At 41.8% G+C, this 24727-nt stretch overlaps 1 protein-coding gene across 10 annotated transcripts in view; it reads right to left on the bottom strand.

Moving 5' to 3' along the window:
* The window catches only part of ITPR2 (inositol 1,4,5-trisphosphate receptor type 2), a 269668-nt gene that overhangs the window by 10588 nt on the left and 234353 nt on the right, over positions 1–24727 (bottom strand). For 9 of the 10 annotated variants that reach the window (XM_080580204.1, XM_080580210.1, XM_080580206.1 and 6 more), the window contains 3 exons: positions 21454–21581; positions 19501–19666; positions 18094–18254 (listed from right to left, as the gene is read on the bottom strand). In XM_080580204.1, the coding sequence (XP_080436330.1) occupies positions 18094–18254; positions 19501–19666; positions 21454–21581 (455 nt within the window). Of the gene's footprint in view, positions 1–13764; positions 13938–18093; positions 18255–19500; positions 19667–21453; positions 21582–24727 lie in introns of all 10 variants that reach the window. The other variant, XM_080580213.1, reaches the window with a different exon arrangement.

Here is a 24727-nt window from a genome sequence, read left to right as displayed (position 1 = left end):
ATGATGTGTGCCTTGCAGAATTCATATTTAAGTATATGTCTGTGTCCAGGGCAAAGAGTCAGCCAGACAGGAAGGCTGCAGGGACAGAAAGGAGCCGCAGCCTCCCCTCTGTCACTTCAGCTGGAAGGAAAAAAAAAAAAAAGGGAAGGTGGGGCTAGCCAAAAGGCTGCAGGCCAAGGAGACTGCACACGAGCAGAGCAGACATTTCATGTGGTGATCCAGCACACCCGCTCCCTCCTTCCTCCCCAGCAGCAAATTCCCCTGGGAGGACTCCATTAGGAGAGAGGGCTCACCCGGGGCAAGCAACTCTCTGCAAGGTACCCTGCGTGCACATAGCCTCAAGGTGCCCACTGCAAGGGCACACACCTGAGGAATCACAGGGCTTAGAGGGTTTGCTACTCACATTTGCCTAGAAACCTCACAAACCCTTTTTTTCAGAGAGGAACAATCAGACTAAAAATCTGTTTGCCTCCTGGAGTTTTCTAAGAGACTTTCTCCTGAGCATGGATGAAGAAAAGAGGGAAGAAATTTGTTCCGAGTTTCTATACTTTGTAAAAAGTCTTTCTTGAGCCATCCCTGTCCTGGTGGCACAGCCAGCTGGCTTCAATTGAACTCTCATGCTGAGCTGAAACCATGCCTCCAGAGTAATTGGCAGGGGACGTTTCTTTAGGAGGTGTTGGTTTCACAGGCTAGCAGAGAGATGGATCAGCTACAACCAGCAGGAGAGACTGTGCTGAATCTTTTAAAAAATAGATTACTAGATAACAATGAGAGAAAATAGGTCAAAGAGTAGGACAAGGGGGATGAAGTAGAGGAGTGAAGGCTGCTTAATGCATTTTTTCTGCCTGTGCCTTCGCCATAGGCTCAGAGTGCCATGCCACCACCAGCTGCACAAGGCTTTCATTTCCCTAGAAGGCACTGCCTAGTGCAGTGACTCTTAGCCCTTTCTACCCCATGACCCTGTACTGCAACATGAAAACAAGCAGATTCAGGACTTCCCTCCTATCTACACGAAAAGAACAGGAGTTGTGACTACTCAATGACTCCTCCTGGGTTGTGACCTCCCCAGCTGCCCTCGCCTTCCTCAGCCCACCACTTCCTCGTCTTGCAGAAGCCATTCACTCCTTCGTGACTCAGTGAGGCCAGTAAATGGCCATCAAGATTAGTTACCTCACAGCAAGGCTCCAGAAACGAGCACCCTTAAAGCACTCAGATCATCCCAGCTAGAGGCTGCCGAGGACCACGAAGGATGAGCGTGGAAATTGCTACAAGGCTCAGTGTGCCGCACTGGGCTGCAAATGGAGCTCTGCCCCACGATGCGCATTTGCTGGCGTGTGCTGTGTGGATGAGAACTGTGGTGGCAGCCTGCCAAAAGCCTCCTATGGCTTTAGAGAGATGACCAGCGTGTGCTGGGTTGGTGAGACCCTGCTTCTGGGGCATTCAAGGGAGCCACTGCTCGTGGCTTCCACATCCCACGAGTGGCCTTGCTGGGAAACACTGCACAGCTCAACCTCTTGTGACCCAGCTGTGCCCTCAGACCTGTGTCTCCGCATGAATAGAAACAAACTTCAGACACTGCTGCTCTTAGGCAGGCTGTTCGTGTCCTTTCAGGTACAAGAACTAGCAGGGCCATTCACTCCCCTTTTCCGAGCCAGCACCTTGAAAAAATACTTTAGCTGCAGGTACAGAGAGGTCTGTTTACTGAAAAACGATTCTGTGTGTCTGAAGCATAAATAAGCCAACCATTTCTTTCCTAGATTAGTTGCCCATATAAGCAGAGTGTGATCAGTCCAAGCTATCTTTTGAAAGCTGTTATTTTTCTGCCTAGGGACGGAAAACTGCCTGGTCCTAAAACTCTAGCTATGTAGCTCCTATAGTCACCTTAAAAAGGGATTTTAAAGATTTAAACTATCTTGTGCTTTAGATGACACAGGGCAATAAGCACTTTGTGATTTAATCACAGACAATAATAATTTGGTTCAGTGCATGATTCAGCTAATCCACAATTTGATAAACGTTCACCCTAAACTACAAACCCAAATAGCTTTCTGCAAATCCTGTTTGACACTTTAATGTTAAGAATGTATTTGATAAGCAATCTGTGCGGTACAAAAATATAGGGAGGGAAATCAGGAATTGTTATGCAGCTAAATACAACCACAACAGTAATTCAAGGAAAATAAAAATAAACCTTGGCAATTACAGATAAATCTTTACGCAACAAGAAAACTATTATGTCTGGCTGGGTCTATACTATATTGATACATCCTACAACTTCCACAGTGCATGGAAAAATATAGAAATCTGTTTCCCACTAAAAGAAGGTTGGAACTGTAATACAGACCCACAGTCTGCTTTAGCAGTGTCATTGATGCATTTACTTTCATTTTAACTTGGCTGAATGTTTTTGAGGGCTGCAACAGAACCTATCACCTGAATTCTGCATAACTGTGAGTTCTGCAGGACTGATATCTGGGCCAGTCAACTTATGAATGTCTCGTGGAGTTTCAGTATCAGTGTTCTGGTTTGTGATATCCCCCCCAAATATGGTGAGGAATGATAATAAACCTCAAATCTCTGATGGTGTATGTGGCAATTTTGATACTCAGCTTGAAACACTGTACAGGATCCTGCTTTTCCAAGAAAGAGCCCCCAAAGTTCCTGCTCATCAAGCAGACATGAGACACTGGCATTTACCTCCAAGAGATGAAAACAATCACAAAAGTATTTTCTGAATGTGACCTAGCACTGCTGCTGTGGGCAAAACCATACGTAAGCGATAAGAATGTGAGTCAGTGGCGTGCCCTTACACTGAAAAAGGCCAACTACATCCTGGGCCGCCCCAGCCAGGATGCAGCCAGCACGTCAAGGGAAGTGATCCTCCACATCCAGCTGGCACTTGTAGGACTGCATTTGCTGTACCGCGTCCACTTTGGGGCTTCCCAGTACCAAAAAAGACATTGACAAACTGGAGCAAGGGCTTATGAGAGCAAGCTGAGGGAGCTGGGTCTGTTCAGCCTGGAGAAGGCCAAGGGGCAAGTATTGCAGCTACCTTGGGGCAGAAGATGGAGCCAGGCTCCCCTCAAGGTGCACAGTGCAAGGATACAGTGGAAGCTGGAACATGGGAAATTCCAACTAAATTGAAGAACAAGGTTTTTTTAGTGGGAGGATGGGCACGTACTGGAACAGATGCCCAGAGAGGTGGTGAGATGCCCATTCTTGCAGATACTCACAATGCAAATGGACGAGACCCTGAGAAACCTGCTTCATCTCAATCTGCTTTGAGCTGGGGTGGAACTGGGGGGATCTCTGGCGATCCCTCTTAACCTGAATTGTTCTATAGCCCTATGCTAGGAGCACCCTGTGGAACACACTGTGACTCCCTTCCTCTCCTCTCTGACTTCAGCTGTCATGCTCTGCTGTTGGGTTTGCACCTGCCTGCTCTCCTTGGCAGCAATGGCAAAACAGCCCTCTGCCACCGCAAGGGGATAGTGAGGAAAGTCAGTGCTCTGCACCGGCTGAGAAAGGAGAACCCTTACTCTTTGCACTGTTTCCTGTCCTAGAAACAAAGCCCCTGAATGAATTCTGGACCTGCAAAATAGGGAAATAATAGGCCAGGACAGCAGGAGCTGCACAGAGACATTTTCTGTTGCATTGTTCTTCCTTCAATTCTGAGCAACCTCAGCCTAGAGGGTGGGAAGCACAAACTGACCTAAGTAGCTTTGGCACCAGTGCACGAGGATCATACCATCCAACTCCCCTCCAGGTGGAGACCCAGGGGACCTGCAGGTGCACGGGGACTGCAGCTGGCAGTGGGCTCATGGCACAACCTCTGTGTGCTCAGGGGGCCTGAGCTTTCATCCCACCCCAGCACTAGTGGGCTCCTCCTCTGCTTGAAGCCACATTGGCTTCCCGTGTCTTTGCCCGTAGCATGTGTTCATTTCTCAACTGTTGCTTTGTTCTGCTGTTTCCATCACTCTGCCACCTTATCTCTATCGTAACTGAGAATTGATATTCTCCTCTGCACATCTTCAAAAATCCCAACACTACCATCTCAGGCTAGGTTTTGGTGCTTAATATGTGTGCCCTTAAAATAGATATAATTATAGATTTGTGCAAGATATGACTTTATTTTTCCACATTCCTATGTTTTTATGTTGTTAGTGGTTACAGGGCATGCTTTAGGAAAAACACTTCAGATTATTCATTTAAAATAATTAAATTATTTCTGATATAATCCCTGGATCTTGTGCATAAAGAAACAACATCTGGTACAGAGATTAGAAAATAAATGTTCTTGGCTTTTTTTTTTTCTTTTGTTAAACAGATGTTGTTGATACAAAACACAGAACTGTAAATCATAGCCTGCATGTGGACACAGACTGTCACTACTGAGCAGAAATTTACTGTGGCTAGATAGAGATTTGAAACAGCAATGAATCACTGGCTTGCTAACTTTATTCACGTGGGTATGGTTTCAATATTCTGACATTAACTGCACATGTCCTTAAAAAAAGAACCTTTTAATGGCAGCATGGGAAGCTCTGTTTTAGTTCCAGCTGTCTCAGTAGGGGAAGAACAGCATAATGCAATGGCTATCTCTGCGCAGAGGCACCTGGCAGTTCTCCATCTCCTCCTTCACAGCTCACTGCAGTGCTGCTGTTGAGTTGCACAGGCTTAGTTCCTCCGATGCCAGGTGACACCTCTCAGTGGCTCACTGTGTAGGGCACCTCTGTGACAGGAGAGGGGCTGAGCTGCTCATGGAGCTCCACCACAACCACCAATGTGCCTCCAGCTTCATTCTCCCTCTCCTTCCCCCACTACTCTTACCATCATCTTGGCAAATTCGCTGTTCACTTGCCATGCTGGCTCACATCTAGCTGAATGCCTGTGCTTTCCAATGATATTTCTGTTGACTGCATTTAAAGTGAACAGAATTATGGTGCTTATCCAGCCCCATGCCATTTCTATCCGTACACCACCAACCTGCATGGACCCTCTAAAGCCCCCATTCTTCTGATCTTCTGTTAGTATTGATTTCCTTTTGCAAAGCATTCTAGCAGGAGCACTCTAGATACTGAAATCCACTAATACCACCGCAATGTAAACACACCCTGCAGAATCATACCACTGCTGAGGACAGAGAGGTTGCCTGCTCCTTAGATACATACCTACTGTTCAGCTGGTAAGGACATCACAAATTTTGATCTCTTTTTGTCAATGTAAGTGCTGGTTTCAAACAGCGGATCAGGGTCTAACTTGCCTGTTAACCTCCAAACCATGACCTTTACTTCGTATCTTTTGTAGCATGGGATTCAGGCTCATACTTGTCAAAATGTATGCGGTTTTTTTGACATTTAGCTTTAATTCTCTGCCCCTGTCACCTTGCATTTTGCAAGTACTATCCATTTTCTAGCTTTAGCTTCAATTTGGTGTAACAAAATCTTTGGGAAACATAAAGACTCAGCTGGAGACTCATTTTTCAGAGGCTCAGGACTTGACCTTGTTCTCAGCTTTGCACAGGCATAGCTTCACTGATTGCAGCGTGATTGTTCTGGTTTAGGATACTCCTGGCATCGAGGCATTTTCAATCCTGATCTCAGTGCTCTGCTTTGGGTCCATTTTAACTCTGATGTATTTTGCACATGGTGCAATATGAAAGGACCGCTTAAAGTACAAAATTTTCTTTTAAAATTAATTAGAATTATTATCTATCCTACATTACTATCCCTAATGGGCTGTAGAGAACAACTGTCTTTTTAAACAAAGATATGATCATGCATTTACCACACACTTGCATAAATGCATATACTCGAGTATTTTTCAGAGAGGAAAGAGATGCAGGTTTATCTTTGAAGTGTCTCTTGACAAAATACCACCAAGCCATGGCCACCTTTCAGCCATATGGGCCTGAACACTACCAACATGCTCTGCAACCTGTTTTCAAACCACTTGCTGTGTTCAAATGCTCGCCCATGGCTTGTGGGCATTCCTCTGCTCAACTCTTCTGCACAACTCCTCGCCTGCATGCATAGACACCAAGGAGAGGCCCCTTGGCAGCTCTGCCTGTGGCTGGATGAGACACAGATCCCACCAGGTCCCACAAGGTACCTACTGGGACACACAGGGCACTTTTATTCTGAGTGACTTCGGGAAATAGGTGGAAACAAGCAAAACTGGGCCCTCGAGGTGAAACGTCTGTTCACTCAGGTTCATGTTTGCCATTTTCAGAAGCTGCAGGCACAAATCAATAAAAGAAAAAAATGCATTGCTACAATGTGAACCTCTATCTGCCGGTACCACACTTTCATTTAGCTCACTTGCTCGCATTGCTAGGAAAATATTGAAAGGGATCCTCTGTACAGATCTGCTGTTCCTTTTTTTTTTTTTCCAACCCAGCATTTAAATATGGTTTGTTCTGTTCAATTAAAATGTATTTTGTCTTAAGAACAAGCAGATGATCAGTTTCATAAACCCAGAGTTACAATTTTCCTTCAGCAGCAGCTGGTAAAATGAAAAACAGAAACAAAACATTTTAATCACATGTGTATAAAATACACAGGGTTCATTAAATATGATTTAAAGTTGCCTGTTTGTTTTGGAGACTCTTTAAGCTACTACTACTCCAAACTCACAGAACCGTAATGTGATTCCTGATCTATTGAATTTCGCAGGATGGCTGTAGTGGGTTCCATTATATATAAATTGGATGCAGCCAATTTACAATCTCCGATATATACTTTTATCTCAAAATGCCCTGTGAGTCAATTGTGTAAAGTACTTTATCAGGGATTGTTGTTGGTAATATTGCAAGATTTCATGATGTAAAAAATATATCAATGTCATTTAAATTGAACAAAATGATTCCTGTTTTTTTCTGTACAACATTTTTAACCATCTTCTCAAAAAATTTGTTCAATAAATACTGTATGAAACAAACATTTTGCACTTTGTCCCACAGATATGATTTGCCAACCTGATTGATTTCCTTCTCTACAACTAATCTGATTTCTTTAGGCTATATATCTTCTCTTTTATTAAAGATGATGCAATCTTAGCTTTTTATCATACACACAACCACCGAACTAAAAAGAGAGAAGATTCCATGAACTAGCTTTGAAACCAAATCGAAAAAGCTGACAAAAATCTCATAAAGCAGATCCCAAAAGATAAATGACACAATGAAACCAAAGTTATACAAATTCAGAAACTTATCCACGCAGAGTAATACAGACCTGTGGATTTTTCTTCCCACAACAGATATAGAAAACAAGCAACTTCATCATATCCATGAGACCTTGTAAAAGGAGTTCATACTACTGCTGCACGCAATCCTCCCAATTCTTACTGTCTCTCATCATTGAGAACTCAGAGCCAGCACTACATTTTGCAGCTTTTCCCCGTTCTAATTCTTGCAGAATCTCATCCCAGTATTTCAAGTCCAACCAAAGGTACACATATTTACTTTTAAATGGCATCCCTGGTAAGACAACAACCTCAGACTCATATCCCTGTGCTTTTATTAATGGCCCTTCTATCTTTGGGAAACTCAGAGTCCTTCTTTTCCTCAGAATCTGCAGCTGTCTTAGCTGTGGACAATTTTGGAGTGCCTTTCTCATTCAAGAAGCCAGAAGCTTAGTACCACTGTCATACAAAGAACAATAATTGTTTTCAAATGTTGCAATAGTATTCTCAAATAACACTGAAGTGTGCCCGTGTTTGTTGCTTCTCCTAGAGTGCAAAATCAAATGAATTCAATTTGTATGCTTTGCAACCTGATCATCACATCATTCCTCTGGGGCTGAACTTCTTATCAATATCCATGACCCCAGTTAAGGTCCAGGTTTCATTAGGTGAAGCCATATACTTTCATTCCCAAGAGAACACAGCCTCGGCTTCTGCCAGGTTTTCAAGCACAACCGTAGGTGCTTATCCAATGCCATAGACAGCCTTTTCGTCATTTGAAATCAGAGAATAAAGGTCTGCCCACACACAGATCCATCTCAGGCCACATGCTTCTTAACAAAGGGATAAAAGATGGCTTTTGCAAGCTGCCTGTAAAGTTAACAGCTCCAGCCTCTGGCAGGTCGAGGAGGGAGTGGATTCCAGCAGGGAACCACAGCCCATGTCCTGCCAGCAGCGCTGCTCGGCTTGAGGACGCTCCAGCTGGAACACCTCCACTGGATGTTCGTGGGGATGTGCAAGTTTCAAGGAACACTGCCTGATGTCCAGACCCCTTCTTAAGTCCTTAAGGCCAGCAGCAAACAAACAAACAGGAACCCAACTCGACTCATGTATTTTAATTTGCAAATTGAATGAACTGAATTTGGAAGAAGGACAAGGAAGTTTTAACTACACTGTACTATCAAGGCAGAACCCATCTTTACAGCAGAATCAGTCCTTGAAGCCTAAATATTGCTCAACAGACAGGCAGCCATATCTTTCAAATGCAGAGGAAATCAAGCTAAGCTTACAACAGAGCTACAATACCACAGTGTCCAAAAAGACCAGTGCTGGGTATTATCAACTGACTGCTTCAGGGAAAAAAACACACATCTCAGGATGAATATACTTTTGGATGGTTTTAGGTTCCACTCTGTAAATTGCAATTACATTACAGCTTTCTATTCAGAAGTAATTTCAAAGGAGAGGGAAAAAAAGCCAGTCTTGTGCTTGTGCAGGGATCTGTCCCCTTAGGGTTAACAAGAACATGTGAGGCTGAGCATGGATGTAGCAGGGACAATGGCACAGCACAGTGGCATGGCCATCCCCTCACTGAGTCAGCTGGAGGGATGAAGGCTATCTCCAGGCCCTCACTGCACACACCACATCTGCCTGTGCTGTAGCACCTGTGGTTGATGTTGATTTTTCTCTCACTCCAGCTAATGACATCATTTCTAAGGAAGCAGGATCAGATCCGTGGTTTCCCATTCAAGCAGCAATAGGAGAATTAATTTTGCCTGTCTGGAAAGAATGTATATAAACTTAAAGCCACTAAAACCTCAAACTGTTAAATGAGGTCCCAAAAGAAGCTCACCTGTCCTTTTATTTCCCTATACCTCACACATCAGTCATCGAGGCCAGCCAAATTATTTATGGTGGCCAAAGAGCCCAGTTCTGAAAGATGCAGAGCCCCTGAAGCAGAAAAGATGTTCAGCTCTCTTGTAGAATAGGAGCTTTGTACAGAGATGCAAAGTCCTCATGTGATGCTAACTTTTCATGCTTTGACAAACACACAAATGAGCAGGAAATCAGCTAATTAGGCAGGTTACTATAACTGCTTATTTTATGAAGTAGAGAGGGAGGTGTTGAGCTCTTTTGTAAGATAATAACGTAGATGCAAAATTGCATGGAGAAGCAAAATAGTAATTGGCTACCTGAAGAAATGAATGTTATTTTTGAACAATAGGAAAAGCAACAATAGAAAAATAATTCAATACTTAGCAGAAGGAAAAGCAACAAACCGTAATACGTTCTGTAAATGTAAAACTGGGTAACACTCAGGTATATGAGGGGAGAGGGGCAAAAGCAGTGGCTGAGCCTGTGCTAAGCACAATTCCAGTTCTGTTCAGTGACTGCCTATCACCACTCAATGGCTCTGGGATCTTCTGTAAGTTTTAGGCAGGCCTTTAAGCAGAAAAATGACTTTCTTCCAGGACTTCGTGCACCTGAAGTGAAGCCTGGAACATCGCAGAGGGCCTGCTTCCATGTAGAAGGGCATATAGAGACTATTGCTCGCTTGCTCTCCTATACTGAGAATAACAAAAAATAGGAGCAGTAAATCATCTATTTAGGCATATTTCTTTAATTGCTTATTTTATGAAAACCCAACTGCAGACAAAACCGACATTGTATTTCCTAGGAAATTAGCCTGTCAGTGAGACCTCAGATCTTATTTAGCACCCAGCTTTTGTGCTATTGGTATAACTGCCACAGTAAGTCATTACTCATAAAGTGACATGCATTGTATCAGTCTTTTAAAAGTAATTAAGGAAAAGTTGCATAGCTTAATGCTATGTACATACATCTCATCCTTGCAAGTTTTGCTTTGATAACATCTGCTCTTTTTTGGAGGAAGGTCAGTTTTTAACAGTCACATAAATCAGACATAACAATAGAAGCATTATTAGCTTCCCCAAAGTTATAAACTCTATGCCGCATTCCGGCAGAACATTTGGGTGCACAAGTCCAGTCCTGTGAGCATGTCAAAGTCTGTAACTTGCCAGATCAGAAACTTGGTGTTGAACTAGAATTTATGATAATGAAGAAACCTTAAAAATACAAGTTTATTTATAGTGAGCCAGTTTAAGAACCACAGCTCACAGTCCCTGGCAGATTTAGCTGTAGCAGTTGACAGGGTCACCCCTGTCAGCTGTGTGCCCTTTCTCCCAGCTGATTCTTTTCCTACCAATAAAGAGGCAAAGAATCAGTGGTGTGTCCTCTCCTCAAGCAGTGCAGTTCAGACTGGTGTGACTTAAATGGCCATCAATTTTCACATTAATACTCCAGGCTGTGAACTGCAGAAGCTCACAAGTGAACAAATGCATTGCTTGTCCTGCCCCCTCTGCTATTGTTGTGGTAAATTGCAACAGAAGGGTATGGTGGACATCTGGGGGAGGAAACTTCTCAAATTGTCTAGCTTGAACCACCAGTGTGTGTGAAAAACACCCAGAGCATCAAACAGAGTGTCCCTTCTGCAGTATGAATGTCACCTTGGATTAACATTTCTCTGTTTTAAGTCATTCTTAGATACTACCCGTACTGTGTTTAGCAATCCTTGGTTGTAATTAGGCTATCACAGAATTGTTGAGGTAGGTTGAGTATAGACTAGAGAGAAAAATTAGCAGGGAAAACTTTTGCCTCCCAAAATTCAAAAAGACAACGGATAACAGAATAGAAAAATCCTGGATGTCAGAACTTTTTTTTCTTCTCCAAAGAAGTTGTATTTTAAGACCTGAGGTCAACAGCCCTTTTAGTACATATTATTTTATTACATTCTTTGAAAAAAACTGACAGCAGTGAAGAACAGCTTGTTCTACAAACCCTGCTCCTGCTTGCCTGCCTGCTGTTCCCCTTTCCTTGCAGTGCTTTTTCACTGCCTTTACCTCATCTACTTGTATTTCCTTCAGACCTGCCTCCTCCAGAGCTGGGGTTCCCCGTGGATTGCTCGGGGATGGCCATGGAATAGGCTGGACGTCCAGCTCGCTGCCTGGCAGTGCCAAAGGGTGGGCAGTCAGGCTCTTGACACACTGCTGTCAGGCTCTGCAGGCTCTGCTTGGCTCCTGCTTCTGCAGTTTCAACAGGTAGCCGCTTCTGCTGAGGCTGCCTAAAATGCAAAAAATCCTTTTGCAGGCCACATGCTGGCATGCCAGGGACTATCCACAAGGAAGCCTGGCTCTAGGAAGGATTTGCCCACTGTCGCTGCCATGGCGCCTCTGACACCTGACAGCTCCACTGGGGTCAGAGCTGCCCACGAGCCTCACAGACTCTGGCCGGGACCTTGCAGCGTCACTGCCAAGGTCTGAACCCAAGGGCGTCAATGCAAAAAAGAGGAGGATGCCAACATTAAATGGCTTGCATTACCCAGTGCACAGTATGGGCAGAATGACAGCTATTGTGAGACTCCTTGATGGCTCACTTGGCATTATTCCCAGTGCTGCTTCTGAATGTAATACCTACTTCTGTGTATCAAACAGAAAAAGAGGGCAAAAGCAAGAGACTGGAGGTAGGAAGAAAAGACACAACAGCATCAGCTCAAGAGAGCACTAAATTCAGCTCCATTTTCAAACTTCGGTACTTAAAACCAAACCAAACCAGAACCAACCCTCCCCCCCCCCCCAAAAAAAACCACAACACAACAACAACAACAAAAATAGATTTTTTCCAAACGTGGAAAGCATTTTTCCTCCTGACAGGGACATGATCAAGACATTATGCCAAATGTTTATTTAATAATATCAATAAAATTAAGCTGACACCTTCAAAATGAAGTTTCTAAATGTTACAAATGAAGGAGTTAAAATATTTTGCCACATTACCAATGGCTAGGCACAAAAGTGCCTTTAAAAGAACTGAGTAAGTAAGAAAAATTGCTATTCAGAATTTCAGGCTGATGTTGCTCAAGCTGTCTTTTCTGCCTAATTCTTATAATGGTGATGGGAATTTTTCTCTGGATTTCAGTGGAAGTACTGGGATCCTGAATAGCCCGAAGAGATGCTTAAGATTAGGGATTTGCTATTCAGGGAAGATATATTTACAGACAAAAGAAGGTGTAAAGGAATACTTTTAAGATACTATCACAGCATAAAAGGCTCAAGGTCCCAATAACCTCAATGGCAGGAGGACAGAACCATTAATTTCCCACTGGAGATTGCCTTGCTTTAGGGACATGGCTTAACGCATCACAGTATCTATCCTTTACTCTTATGAACATAGGCTGGTTTTAGAGCGGTTTTCAGCTGATTGAGGAGTTATGTAATTGCACCAATTACATCCAATTACATAATTAGAGTAAATAAGTAATAATATAATTAGGTGCTGTAATTTTGTAGTTATGACAGGTAGCACTAATGCTGATAAAATCCATTATGAAACTTGCTAAGAACTGCGGACAGGGCACGCGAGAACAAAACTTTTAGGGCTTTGTTTTCTAAAGTCTGTCATTCTTCCAATGGGCAAAATAATTAATGTAATTACTACGCCTACAGCCTTTTATTTTTGCAAATGAATGGAGGTACAAGCCATAGGCTAATTCATATCTCTCTCTGACTTGCTGCAAAAAATTCAGTAACTAATCATCTACATTTTTTGCCTCCATTTATCTATTTGCACCTATCAAAGCTTAGGTGAAATCTGCATGTATAAATTGCATCGCTGAAAAGAGAAGCCTAAAATTTGGATGTTAACCTTCACTGTTCCAGTTATCACATTAAACTGTCTCCTCTGACAAATGGACACAAGGAACATTCAAAGATTGCTGTATCGATGCAATACAAGTTATGTGCATCTCTGTGGGTTTACTAGGGATGGAATTTCTGGTCAAATGGGTCAGATAAGTTTTTTCTGCTGGAATGAAAATTCAATAGGGGAATCATTCGTGCAGTTTCTCAGTGCAAATATAATGCATGTATACAGCTTCTCAAAATTTCTGTATTTTTGGATATGAAGTAATACCTGTCTGACTTCATAAAAGAAGCCTGGAAAATAAACAAATAATAAAACCTACTGCCCTGATTTAATATTCATTAATATTTCACCCAAGAACTGATGCAAGATAGTGTGCCAGAAGAATGGGCATCACTAAAAGATCTGAAGTGCTTTATTCCCATCAACATCTCCAAACAGACACTGTCTAAAAAGCTAGAGGTGAATAAACTATGCGTTGTTTTACAATACATTTTATACATAGTACCTTTTTTCTTAAAAATAAATATAAAATATTTTGTATGAGCTGGATAGCTACTGATTACTTCAGTCACTTCTCAGAACAGTGTGCTAAGCACTGAAGCAATTTCAGAGCTGATGGGAAACTCAAAATCGCAGCGAACATTAGGAGCTTGCACCAGTGTCTGTGCTCCAGAGGAAGAAAGCAAAAGAAGTCCTCTGCCCCAAGGACTTCTGAGGCAAGAGACATGCAAGCTCATAGAAGTGCCTTGAAACAAGCCACCTCTGGAACAGAAATGAAAGTGAACTTGGGAACCTGCAAAAATGTTTCCTTTGAGTGAGGGCTGTATTTTTTTTCCATTTGTGCTATCATCACCAAACCTTCAATCCAGATGCTTCACTGTTTCCTGAACAAATGATCGGTAAACAAGTATCACAGTCAGTCATATTTTGGGGTCCTGATGGGTCTGGACAATGAAGAAACAAGACTACCAGAAAATGCAGACATTTCCCCTGGTGTTTAGTTATACTGATAACCACTCCAATGTTGCTTTCTGGAATACAGAAGTAGAGAAGTACAATTAATAATTGGTTCCTAATCATAGTTGTAGGCATAGTGAGGATAACATTTGGAACTAAACTCCACTTTCTACTAAGAATTTACTGAAGCATACTCCAAAAATTGACCTACATATATATAAGGATGGGTCTGAACCTTGAGGATTAGATTTGAGTAGAAATTCTCTCCAAGTACTCTGGCTGTGAAAACATAGAATTTGATCCCTTAAAGCTACAGAAACAGCCATAAAGGCCTACCTAATTATAATAAAAACTTGTAGAGCTAGGAGAGCTTTTCCAGGTGTACTATTCATGGAATTTCATATTCAGTATCACCCTAAATGTAATTCTCAATCCTCCTTGTCCCCTTCAAAAATGCCCTGAGACTGAGCTGTTCTTCCACCCTCCCACACACTTTTCACTTTTTTTTTTTTTAAATAAACGAGAGCAAAGGTTTGCCACACTTCATCCAAACAACAGGTGACCTTTCAAGGATCTCTCTCTACCTTTAACCATTTCCAATTTATTAATCACCCACAGGTCCTGCCAGCACATTCTACTGTAAATTCAGACATTCTCCAGGTTTATCTTCCACTGCATATAGTGCTAGCCATACTGACTTCTGTAACCTTATGGCTTAATCAGTGGCACCCAAATTAAAAAATAAAAACTTCTCCCTCTCATTTTCGACTCAATGGTCAATCCATCTTCTGCCACAATGTCAGAATCATAGAATCATAGATCATCTGGTCCAACCTTTAACCTAGCACTGTCAAGTCCACCACTAAACCATGCCACTAAGCACTACATCTACGCGTTTTTTGAAGACCTCCAGGGACGGTGACTCCACCACTTCTCTGGGCAACCTGTTCTAACACTTCACAATCCTTTCAGTGAAGAAACTTTTCCTAATATCCAGCCTAAACCTCCTCTTGTGCAACTTAAGGGCATTTCCTCTTGTCTTATCACTTAGTGCAGGGGAGAAGAGACCAATCCCCAGCTTGCTATAGCCTCCTTTAAGGTAACTGTAGAGCAATTGTACAGTAATGCTATCCATTACTGAGTGAAAAATGCTTTTGAACAATACTTCCATCCTCCTCTTTGTCTATAGTGCACATTTCATTAGTAACTATTGTAAGCCACTGCATGTCTTGCATCTTTTCTGATATGCTGGGCATTATCTTCAAGTCAATTCAGCAAAGGAAACTTCATATTCTTTTCTTGCCTTTGACTTCAAATGCTGCATTCCCTTCTGCCTTGAGCCTCTTCGCTATGCATTTTGGACTCCCATCTGAACTACAGTGTCACATCCCCATAAACTCCCCATCAGCCTCATTCGGTGATGAGTCAGTTCCACTGGTAAGTCCCAATTCCCTTGTGAAAGATTAATTTGAAGTTTGCCTCTCTTGTGCTAGATCCTAAGCAGAACTTAAATCTCTTATCAGGGACTTAGCTACCTCTTCCAGAAACACAAGAGTGGTTACTCAGCCTCCAGTCAGCTGAAAAGTCTTAAGCAATTTGTTTCCCCCTTTGTCTTAAGGCCAAAAATTGCTACAATGAATGTAGTACATCTTGCATATTTCCAGTATAATTTCATTATTATCATGCTGGGTTTGAAACACACAAAACGCATAAGCTACATCAGCACCAACAGATGATGACACCTGTAAAACTACCTCTGGGTGTTTAACTTTTGAATCTTCTTTTGGTCATAAGCAAAGTTATATCTCTCAAATTCTTCTAGCTGAATCTCATACTTCCAGGAAACTCCATTCTTCCAGTCAGATTATTTTATTTAATTTCTTAATAGTCCTTGTACCATGTGGTATCAAGTAATCTCTGGATCCAAGAGAAAGAGTCCTTTTTCTATTCACTTAAATGTTTCCAATTGATTCTGCTTCACAGAACCAGTATTTCTGCAGCACACCTACCCTAGGTTTTGTACTGGGGAATTTAAACTACACAAAGATACAATTACTAATTCTACATCAGCCACCTGTAGTTTGTTCAAACATTTATTTTTCTTTTTTTCCCCACTCCTCCATTCAATTTTCCATTCCTTCTAAACATTACAATACATTTCTAGGTCCATATGTATCTCTCCCTCATCCAGAACAGCCATTTATATATACTCAGGGAAAAAAAACAAACAGAAAACAAAACAAAAAAGCCCTCTTTCAGAGGGTTTAATAATTCCAAAACCTTGATTACTATTAACCACTCAAACCACCAGTATTCTGCCGTAGAGCATCTTTGAGAAATCAGTACAGTGCTTGAGGTCACACGTTTTGGCACTTTTCTGTTAATGTTTTAGGTATTCAAACAGGAGTTCTGACTATTAATGCAAACGTAAAATACATTAGTGAATTGCATCAGAAAATTCAAACCACTGCTGCCACAGGATGAATACACTTACTATGAATATTAATGCATCCCTCAGAATTAAACATTAATACTTAACATGCATACTCTCAAAGTTAAAAACCATATAAACATTGCAGGGAAAGAGAGGAAGAAGAGAGTAGGAAGGAACAGACAAAGGAAACAAGTCCTAGAGCCCAGAGATGTTGATTCCATGAATTAAAGAGCATTTCTGAGATAAGCTAGAAATATTTTCAGGTATTAGAGGACAACTTGACACTATGAATAATTTCCTGTAATGGAACAGAGAATACAAGCTTTTGTCTTAGCTTTTCTATCTCACCCGTCATACAGAAGATCCATTACTGCCTAACAGCATAAATGCACTAAGCTGGTCAACGGGATTGGCAGTTCTAAATTTCCATGGACATAGGCAGCTCCTCTGTACTAGAGCACTAAATTCCCATGACCTGCCTTCCCACATAGTGGTAATAGCACTTATAAAAGCTCTGTTTCACCACAGCATTCAGTTTAGATCTTCTGTCTAAACACAAGCCATTCTTCAAGGGAAGCTCTGCACAGGTCTGTGCAATGTGAGTCATCTTCTCCAACTTCAGCCAGCTCCCTGTTAGGAATCTTGTCTAAACTAATCATTTTGGCTCTCAATGGAGTGAGAAAGGCACTGCCATGGTATGTCACCCCAGCCACCCTAGACACCTATCTTAAGGCAGGATAAATAATACAGCTTTCTGTGCTGACATCTATTTAAACCAGGTGCCTGACTTTCAGACAGCTGAAGTTAAAGGAGAAGACTCTTCCCCTTGGCTAGGCTGAGGACTATAAGGGCACCCAGAATTTCACAAGTGAGATTGAGTAGTATGCATAATGAAAAGCTCAATGAAAGATAACAGAGTAGATATTCTCCATAAGAAACGTGGCTCCAGAAATACATGAACAGCAAAGCATTTGGTTACATTCTCCTCTGGGATTCAGACATACGTTAGTTCTGCAGCCACAAATCCCAGCATAGGTCCTTACCAGTGCAGTAACTGACAGGAAGTCCACAAGAAGAAAATGGTACACCAGGCTATCACAAAAGGTAGTAAGAAATGTCCCTTGAATGCCACTCTTTGTGGGGCTGTTCTGGAATTCCTCAAAAATTAAGCCCCAAACCAGGTACCATTGACAACCCATCCCTCTCTTTCACTGGAAGGAACTCTCTTTGGCAGTAAGCTGAAAATGAAATATGATTGAACATCTCTCTGCCTCCGTGTCATCAAATTTCTGTCTCTGAATCCAATTTGAATCCAAAAAACTCTTCATGATAAAGAGTTTCTGCAGCTCTTCAAATCCCCGAAGCAGTTCTTGGTCTTTTCAATAGCTTGTTTGGAGCAGTCATAGGAGAAAACGCTAGCCCCTCAACACTGACCCTGTGCTTCACCATTCAGCAGGAGACATTATTTTTCTGGACAGCAGCCCAGAGACACTGGACAAAGCAGTAGCAGATGTTATGCATGCTCCTCTGCCTCTGGTTTGGGTAATGAGGGAGTGGAACCCACAGAGCATGACAGCGTGAAAGCCAGACTAGCAACTGTGGCCTGTGCCTTCATCTTTTTCATTATGTTTAAGACTGGGCTTTGTTGCAGACTGTCTAAGACACGTGAAGAGATCTTTAAAAATACAGATCGATGCCTCCCATTGTTCAGACAGAGGGAAAAGGACAGATATGCTCTGCTCTAACTGCATGGAACATCTCTCAGTTGCATAAAGTACATGCCCAAATTGACTTACCACAATCATTTGTGCCACATAACTCTCTGGACCGGTGTATTCAGTTGGATCTTTAACTTTGACAAGAACTATAAAGTACAAATAATGCCACATGTTGTGTTCTGACTTTATATGCTCCTCAAATGAAACTGTCTTGTTATCAAATTTGTCTCTCTCCAGTCCTGCAAAAGACATGAATATAAAAAAAAATCAACATAAAAATACCCAAATCTGTTAAATATGTTGGAGAAAGGAATCTAACTTAATTTAAAGGTTCATAAATTTGAAGGATCTTAATTTAAAAGCTATAACCACATACAGTAACTGCCAGGCAAGAAAATACCAGGCTAGAAGGCATTTCTGACAGAATTCTTTCAGCACAGAGTTTATTCTCTTTTGTGATATTTCCGCTTAATAACAATAACAGTATAATAAATATGTTACAGTTTTACAGTGCCTTCTATGCTGAAGGCTATAAAGTACTTTACAAGTGTTGGGTCTGATTCTTTCTAAATGTATACTGGTTAGCACACAGCATGCAATCTCAGTCCTGATCTTGCGAAGATTTATGCACGCGCTTAGCACCAAGCATGTGAATAGTCCCACTTAAGCTGCAGTGGGATTGTTTGTGCACTTAAACCTAGCAGTGAGGGTGAGTCTTTGCAGAGATGTAGTTGTAAGAATTTCATTTTATTTTTTGTTGTATCCAGTCGAATCTCTGAAGAATAGTGCCATAGTGAGGAAGGAGAGGATTCACAAATGGTTTTCTCCATGTTACAGCTCTCCTCCTTGGATCTCTTGTAGAGCCTTCCACTGATACTAAAGCCTCTGTGCGCTGTGGCTGTTCATCCCTGTCAGTACAACCATGGAAACAACACCCAGCCTACAAAAAAAGAAGGTATTTCTGAAGTCCCCCAGGGGAGTGAAGGCCTGTCCCTCTTTGTGACTGCACCTCAAAATAAGCGCGATTCATCTGTGGGCTTTGTGAGGATGATTTTCATTTAATTCTTTTGTTCCCTGTTTCATGTCACCTTCTGAAACAGGCGGATTTTGCCGTTGTTACCCTTCTGGAATGCACTGTGCTGTGAAATAGCAAGCTGTACTTTCATCTGCATCACGCTTTGTGAAATAAAGTCAGCAGCTGCACCAACTCCATTAGTGTTGATGATGCGAGTGTGAAACACAGCTCTTCTCCCTCAGATCCTGGGTAGAGACTGCAAAGCCACCTCTTAGCAAAGCTTATCTTTTGACTCCTAAACCAAATCTGTTTCCTACTGAGAAGGAATAAATTTAGAACCAAATTTGGACATTTTTACAGACTTTCTTTCCAGAAGATAACCACCCCTTAGGTTCACACTTCATTTATTGAGAAATAGTTCATTTTTTGCCTTTACCCATCAAATGTCTCCATAGCTCAGAAACACCTACCACAGATGAAACAGGTCGTCTTTAGTATTTCCTCCTTTTTCTGCTTTTCACTCCTGAGATCAGCAAATGTATCAATGATGACTCCAAAGATTAGGTTCAGAACAATAATTATGACAATGAAATAAAACAGAAGATCATAAACAACTCGCGCAGCAAACAAGGGCTCCTGAAACAATAATAAGGTTGCAATAAGATACAAAAATAGCACCTCTCTAAAATATTAAATAACATTTTCACATTAGCTCAGCAAAGCTATGCATCTTTCTTTTCATATGCCAAATTCTGTTAGCCTTACTTACAAAAATAGATAGGGACTACCTATACAAGTAGGCAAAGAAGATTTGGCTTCATATGCCAAATATGCTATCTCTTCAGTACTCCTGTGGTCCTTTGTGCTGTTTCCTATAGCAGGAAGAGGAGACCAGCTTGTGTACCAGATGCAGTGTAGATGCATTATTGTAGTCTCCTCTACTGAAGATAATTATCTTCCCAGTACAGAAACAGGGATATACAGTTTCTAGTACCCACTGACAGCTATGATAACTCTTCTTAGTACTGCACTGTAGCACACAGGGATATACTGATGGTATGTTCTTGTGAAATATTCCAAACTGATGCCAAGTTTGCACACTGAACAACTGAAAACCAGGGGAGAGTGCCTGCATGATGACAAGACCAGTCTACTACACTCTGTCCAAGCAGAGAGCATTGATGGTTCTAGCACTATGCTAAACCAGTGCTATGGCTATAAGCTGGCTCAGGGTGGGAAGACCACTTTTTTGTCCTCCTAGAACAGCATGCACATGCACACACACGCCACTTTGAAATGCTTATATTCCTCATTTTACCATAGTTTTGTATGTTCACGTCTTAGCTATTTTTCTTCTTGCAAAGGATGGATTGGACTCTCATTAACACCTCTAATAAAACGGCATTCTATGGCAAACAGGAGACAACATTCAGTGTAAGAAGAAGGAACGTAAAATCAAGGTCCTTCTCTTCACCGTGACACTAACTTGAAAGCCACTGACTTTCTCAGCTTCCCACACAGTCATTTGGATATGTGCTACCTTCTGTGACATGCTTTAATGTAGTTAGCATCAGATTACTACTAAGTGGCAAGGGTCATTTTCAAAATTTGTAAGTGTTTATAGACTTCATGGGGATGGTCTGCAGTCCCTCTAGAACCTTCTGGTCTATGAGTTAGGACCTAGATTCCTACTGCTCACACAAGGAGCTCTTCCATCCAGATCTGAGTTATTTGTCTCTGGACTCTTGCAAGCTCTGATGAAATATCACTTGTGAGTTTAATCTTGTTATGGTTTGGCCCACCGAAGTGCAGCTAGATTACCTTTATTTATGCTGTTCTTCTTGAACTTAAATCATAATGCACAAAACCCAAATATTATGAATAGTTTTTAAATTAACTGCATTTTGAAGAAGACTTCAGGAAGAGGACTTCTACCATGATGTATAAAATTTTGTTTTGACTTTGATGCTAGTTCAGTATAAATAAACAACAGGACCTACTCCAGGGCAGATGCCAAGCTGAAATTCAGCTAAAGAAACACTTTAGGTACTAGAATGGAGAGTCTTGACATATATCCATCAGTCAATCCTTTTCAAAAGTTTGCACTTATAATTCTTAGTGCAATAGCAAACTGATCCAATCCAGCAATACTTCTTAGCAGTGCTTAGAAGGTTACGACATGCTCCAGTTTTCAAGAAAGGATAAACTACTGCCTAGAGTTTCTTTCTTCAAGTAATATCATCACACCAAGCATAGCTCTTCCCATTAAGTATTCCATCTGGGATGTAAAAATTACATGGATAAATCAACTGTGTAACATTAGAGCAGACTAGATAAAAATACTGTCTATAACCTCCAAAAATTGACTTTGGCATTCATGAGATGCACAGGGAGTAATGCACTTCCTCAGCCAAAACACTTACGTCTTTGGAAGGCTTTCTGAGCACGTCTCCCACACCACCACCATTTCGCAGGCCTTGGTTTAATACCGTCACAATACACATGAGCAGGGTGTCACAGGTCCTTTCAATTCCATCCTCCTCTTCCTCACCTATAAACAGGAAAAGATCACCTTTATGAATCACAGCATCGAATAATCACTCATCAAACAAAGCCATGATTCTCTAGGAGAGAAAGCAACTGCAATACACATCTGCCTTTTATATTCTCTAGCTAGAATTTCAATGATCATGCCTATCCTTTCGCATGTCACTGCTGGTGACATACTTAGATGCAGCAGGCATATTTAGCCTGAAGAGAGAGAGCAAAAATCCCAAGCAGTTCTCCCACCAGTAACTCTGTTAATGACCCAGAGCTCCCATCTCTAGTCATGGGAGTATCCCTTCCCTCACAAGTACTCCCACTGCTTTCAGTATGACTGCTTTTTCAGTGGGCCTCCTAAGTGCACAGCTGACACGCAGAAGAGAAGCAGCATAAACACAGAATTAGAAGCACATTCACAAAGGGTTGTCTTCCTGTGAAATCATTCCTCTACCTACTAATGTACAAGCCAAGTCATGTTAGCATTTCAAATCATTCAGGAGGGGCTGGCTTTTATATCAGTAAATCTGTCCATGATCTTTCCACCAGAGCACGTGCCTAAGTGCAGGTCTGATATACATTAAATGAAAGACTCTCACTGACCTCAGCCTGAAAACTTGGATTCTATTCTTATCGCTGCTGCAGAGCTGCTGTGTGGTTTTGGCCGAGCCACAGAGGGTACTATTGTGCAGGAGGTATTTGAACATGCAGAGGAGCTGGGCTGGAACACAAGTCCCCGGAGGGACTCCCTCCACCTCGGCCAGAATTCCTCCCACCACGCACTCCCATGCTGTGGCTGCATCAACAGCCTCCTTTTGAAGAGCCCTGCTTGAGTTTTTCCCGGTGTTCTGCAGGCTTGTGCTGAAGGGTCAGGACTGTAACTGCTGGTTTTCCTGTCTCCCTCTGCCTTTCTCTTTAGGGATACATTTACTTAAGCGGTGAAAGCAGCAATTCTCACTTGGTTCGCTTTATGCACTTATTCTAACACAGTTTAATAAATAACAACAGCCTGCTGCGATAGTTAACTGAAACAGCATATTTAACAGCCCCCAAACCATCATATCTGGGGCACTGAGATCCAATGAACTGACCAAAAGCATTCACATTACAGACAAGCAATTTGGACTTAGGACATGGGTTCCCAAACTGTGGTGAATGTATCGCAATAGGTACTTGCAGAACAAAGGTGGTATCTGCTGCTTTTGCCACCACTGCTTTTGCTACGCAAGCAAATTAAATGGAAACAAACTCCTGATATAAGAAACTCTTAGCAAAAGGAAAAGGAAAAGCAAAAGCAGACATCGGGATAGACTTCCCTGTTGAATTATACAGTTATTACTGACACTGCTACCACTAATAACTCCAGATAAAAACAAACAAACAAAAAAAACCTGCTCAAATATTGAAACTGAAAGGACTGAAACAATGAAACTTTTTTTTTTTTCCTCTGTCACATCTGGAAATTTTTTTTACTCACACTGTGATCTCAGTCATACCAATTCATCACCTCTGCTTTTGCATCCTGTTCCTATTTCCTCTTTCCAAACTTTAATCCCTTAATGTTTTTGGAGCTAATATTTGTGCTTGAGAAGATGACTGTTCACAACAGAAATCAAAAAAAATCTTTATAAAAGCCAGAGCTTCTATTTCATTTACGTAGCTAGAGAACAAATTTTCACTTTTCGCAAGACCTGGGTCAGGTGTTGGAAACAGCAGATGGTCAGGTTCTGGTGTCATGATGTCAATCACGGGGCAGTACAGTGGGATGACCTGAAGATTCATTTCAAAAATCCTCATCTGGTGGCCCACAGCTACCTGGCTTCTGAGCCTGAGCTTTGACACAAGCAGGGGCAACACATGAGTGCTCACATGGACCTAGCTGAACCTGCCTAGAGTGTTACCATGCCTGTGACTGGAATGAGCAAAGAAAATGTCCTGTTCTGCAAAGAAGCGTTTGTGCATCTTTCTAGCACTGGTCTCTATGGGCTAAAGAGCATGAAGGTGAGGGATAAGGCCGAGGCCACATACTTGGGATGTGAAATTCCTTTAAGTGGATTAAGCACTTCATCAGGCAAAGACTTAAGTGATATTGAAATGCACTTGGAGGAAAGAGTGGAAGACTCCAAGGGAGATGAGACCAAGTATTTTGGGGCTGACAGCTCAGTGCAGCAGAGAAGAAGCAGGCTGTACACAGGACGTGCTCTCTGAGTAAAGTACTGAGTAGATTTAATCAGATCGGCTGGTTAACTCCCTCACCAAAATGAGCAATGACTGAATGCAGGCTCTACCAGTAAAACTCAAGGTAGAGGCACAATCTCATCAGAACAAGTGATCAGCAGTGATCTGACCTAAAATGCCAGATTTTTATGTCTCTGCTGTGGCCCTAAGATGTCATTGAGAACATTTTATGTCTCCTACAGTCAGCTATCGATTTCTTTATGCTGCTACACCATGAATCCTACCAACTCCCAGGTTGACCAGCCTTTGCAAATCTCCTGTACTCATAGTTTCGCCAGAAGGGAGATCTGTCCCAGGAGAAGACCGAAGGTAGAATAGTACTTTTTGACAGGTGATTCACTGGCTAAAATGAATCTTTAGTTCTCACTAAACGTAGTTTCTCTAATGTTACTGGATGAATAAAAGTACTCCAAGATTAAGTGCCAGTGTACTTAGATGTTCTGTATAGTCCCCTTTCATTATTGTTTAATTTTAAAGAAACAGTGGCCAAGAAGTAAGAAATGTGAGATTTCTATCATTTAAAGAGCTTAGCAAAAGCCATACTATACTGCATCTCTTTTGACTGACTGATTACTTTTTGAATGTAGCAGCTTTGCCAATAGCTCTTGGGGAGAGACTGTTTTCTCTATCTAGTCAGACAGCTTCCCATTTTGTTTATGAGGCCTGTTTACATACCAGCTGGGGAGGAAAAACATACTTTTATAGCCCTCTCCCCCATACCCTTGATCCTAAAAGCTCAAAAATCTGTAGTGGGAGAATAAAGCATGTGAAATGGTGTTATACTGGAACACAGGATAGGAAGGGACCACTTTTGTCCTCAGCTTCAGCCCCTAGTAACCACACGCAAGTGTAGCAGTAAGTAGTCTAAGCCTGTGGACCATCCACTGCACACACCCACACTGCACAAACTTAACAACT

The sequence above is a fragment of the Anser brachyrhynchus genome (genome assembly GCF_964034855.1).
Source record: "Anser brachyrhynchus genome assembly, chromosome: 1".
Taxonomy (NCBI): domain Eukaryota; kingdom Metazoa; phylum Chordata; class Aves; order Anseriformes; family Anatidae; genus Anser; species Anser brachyrhynchus.
Note: the sequence above shows the minus strand (reverse complement) of the source record. Positions and strands in the feature narration are given on the sequence as shown.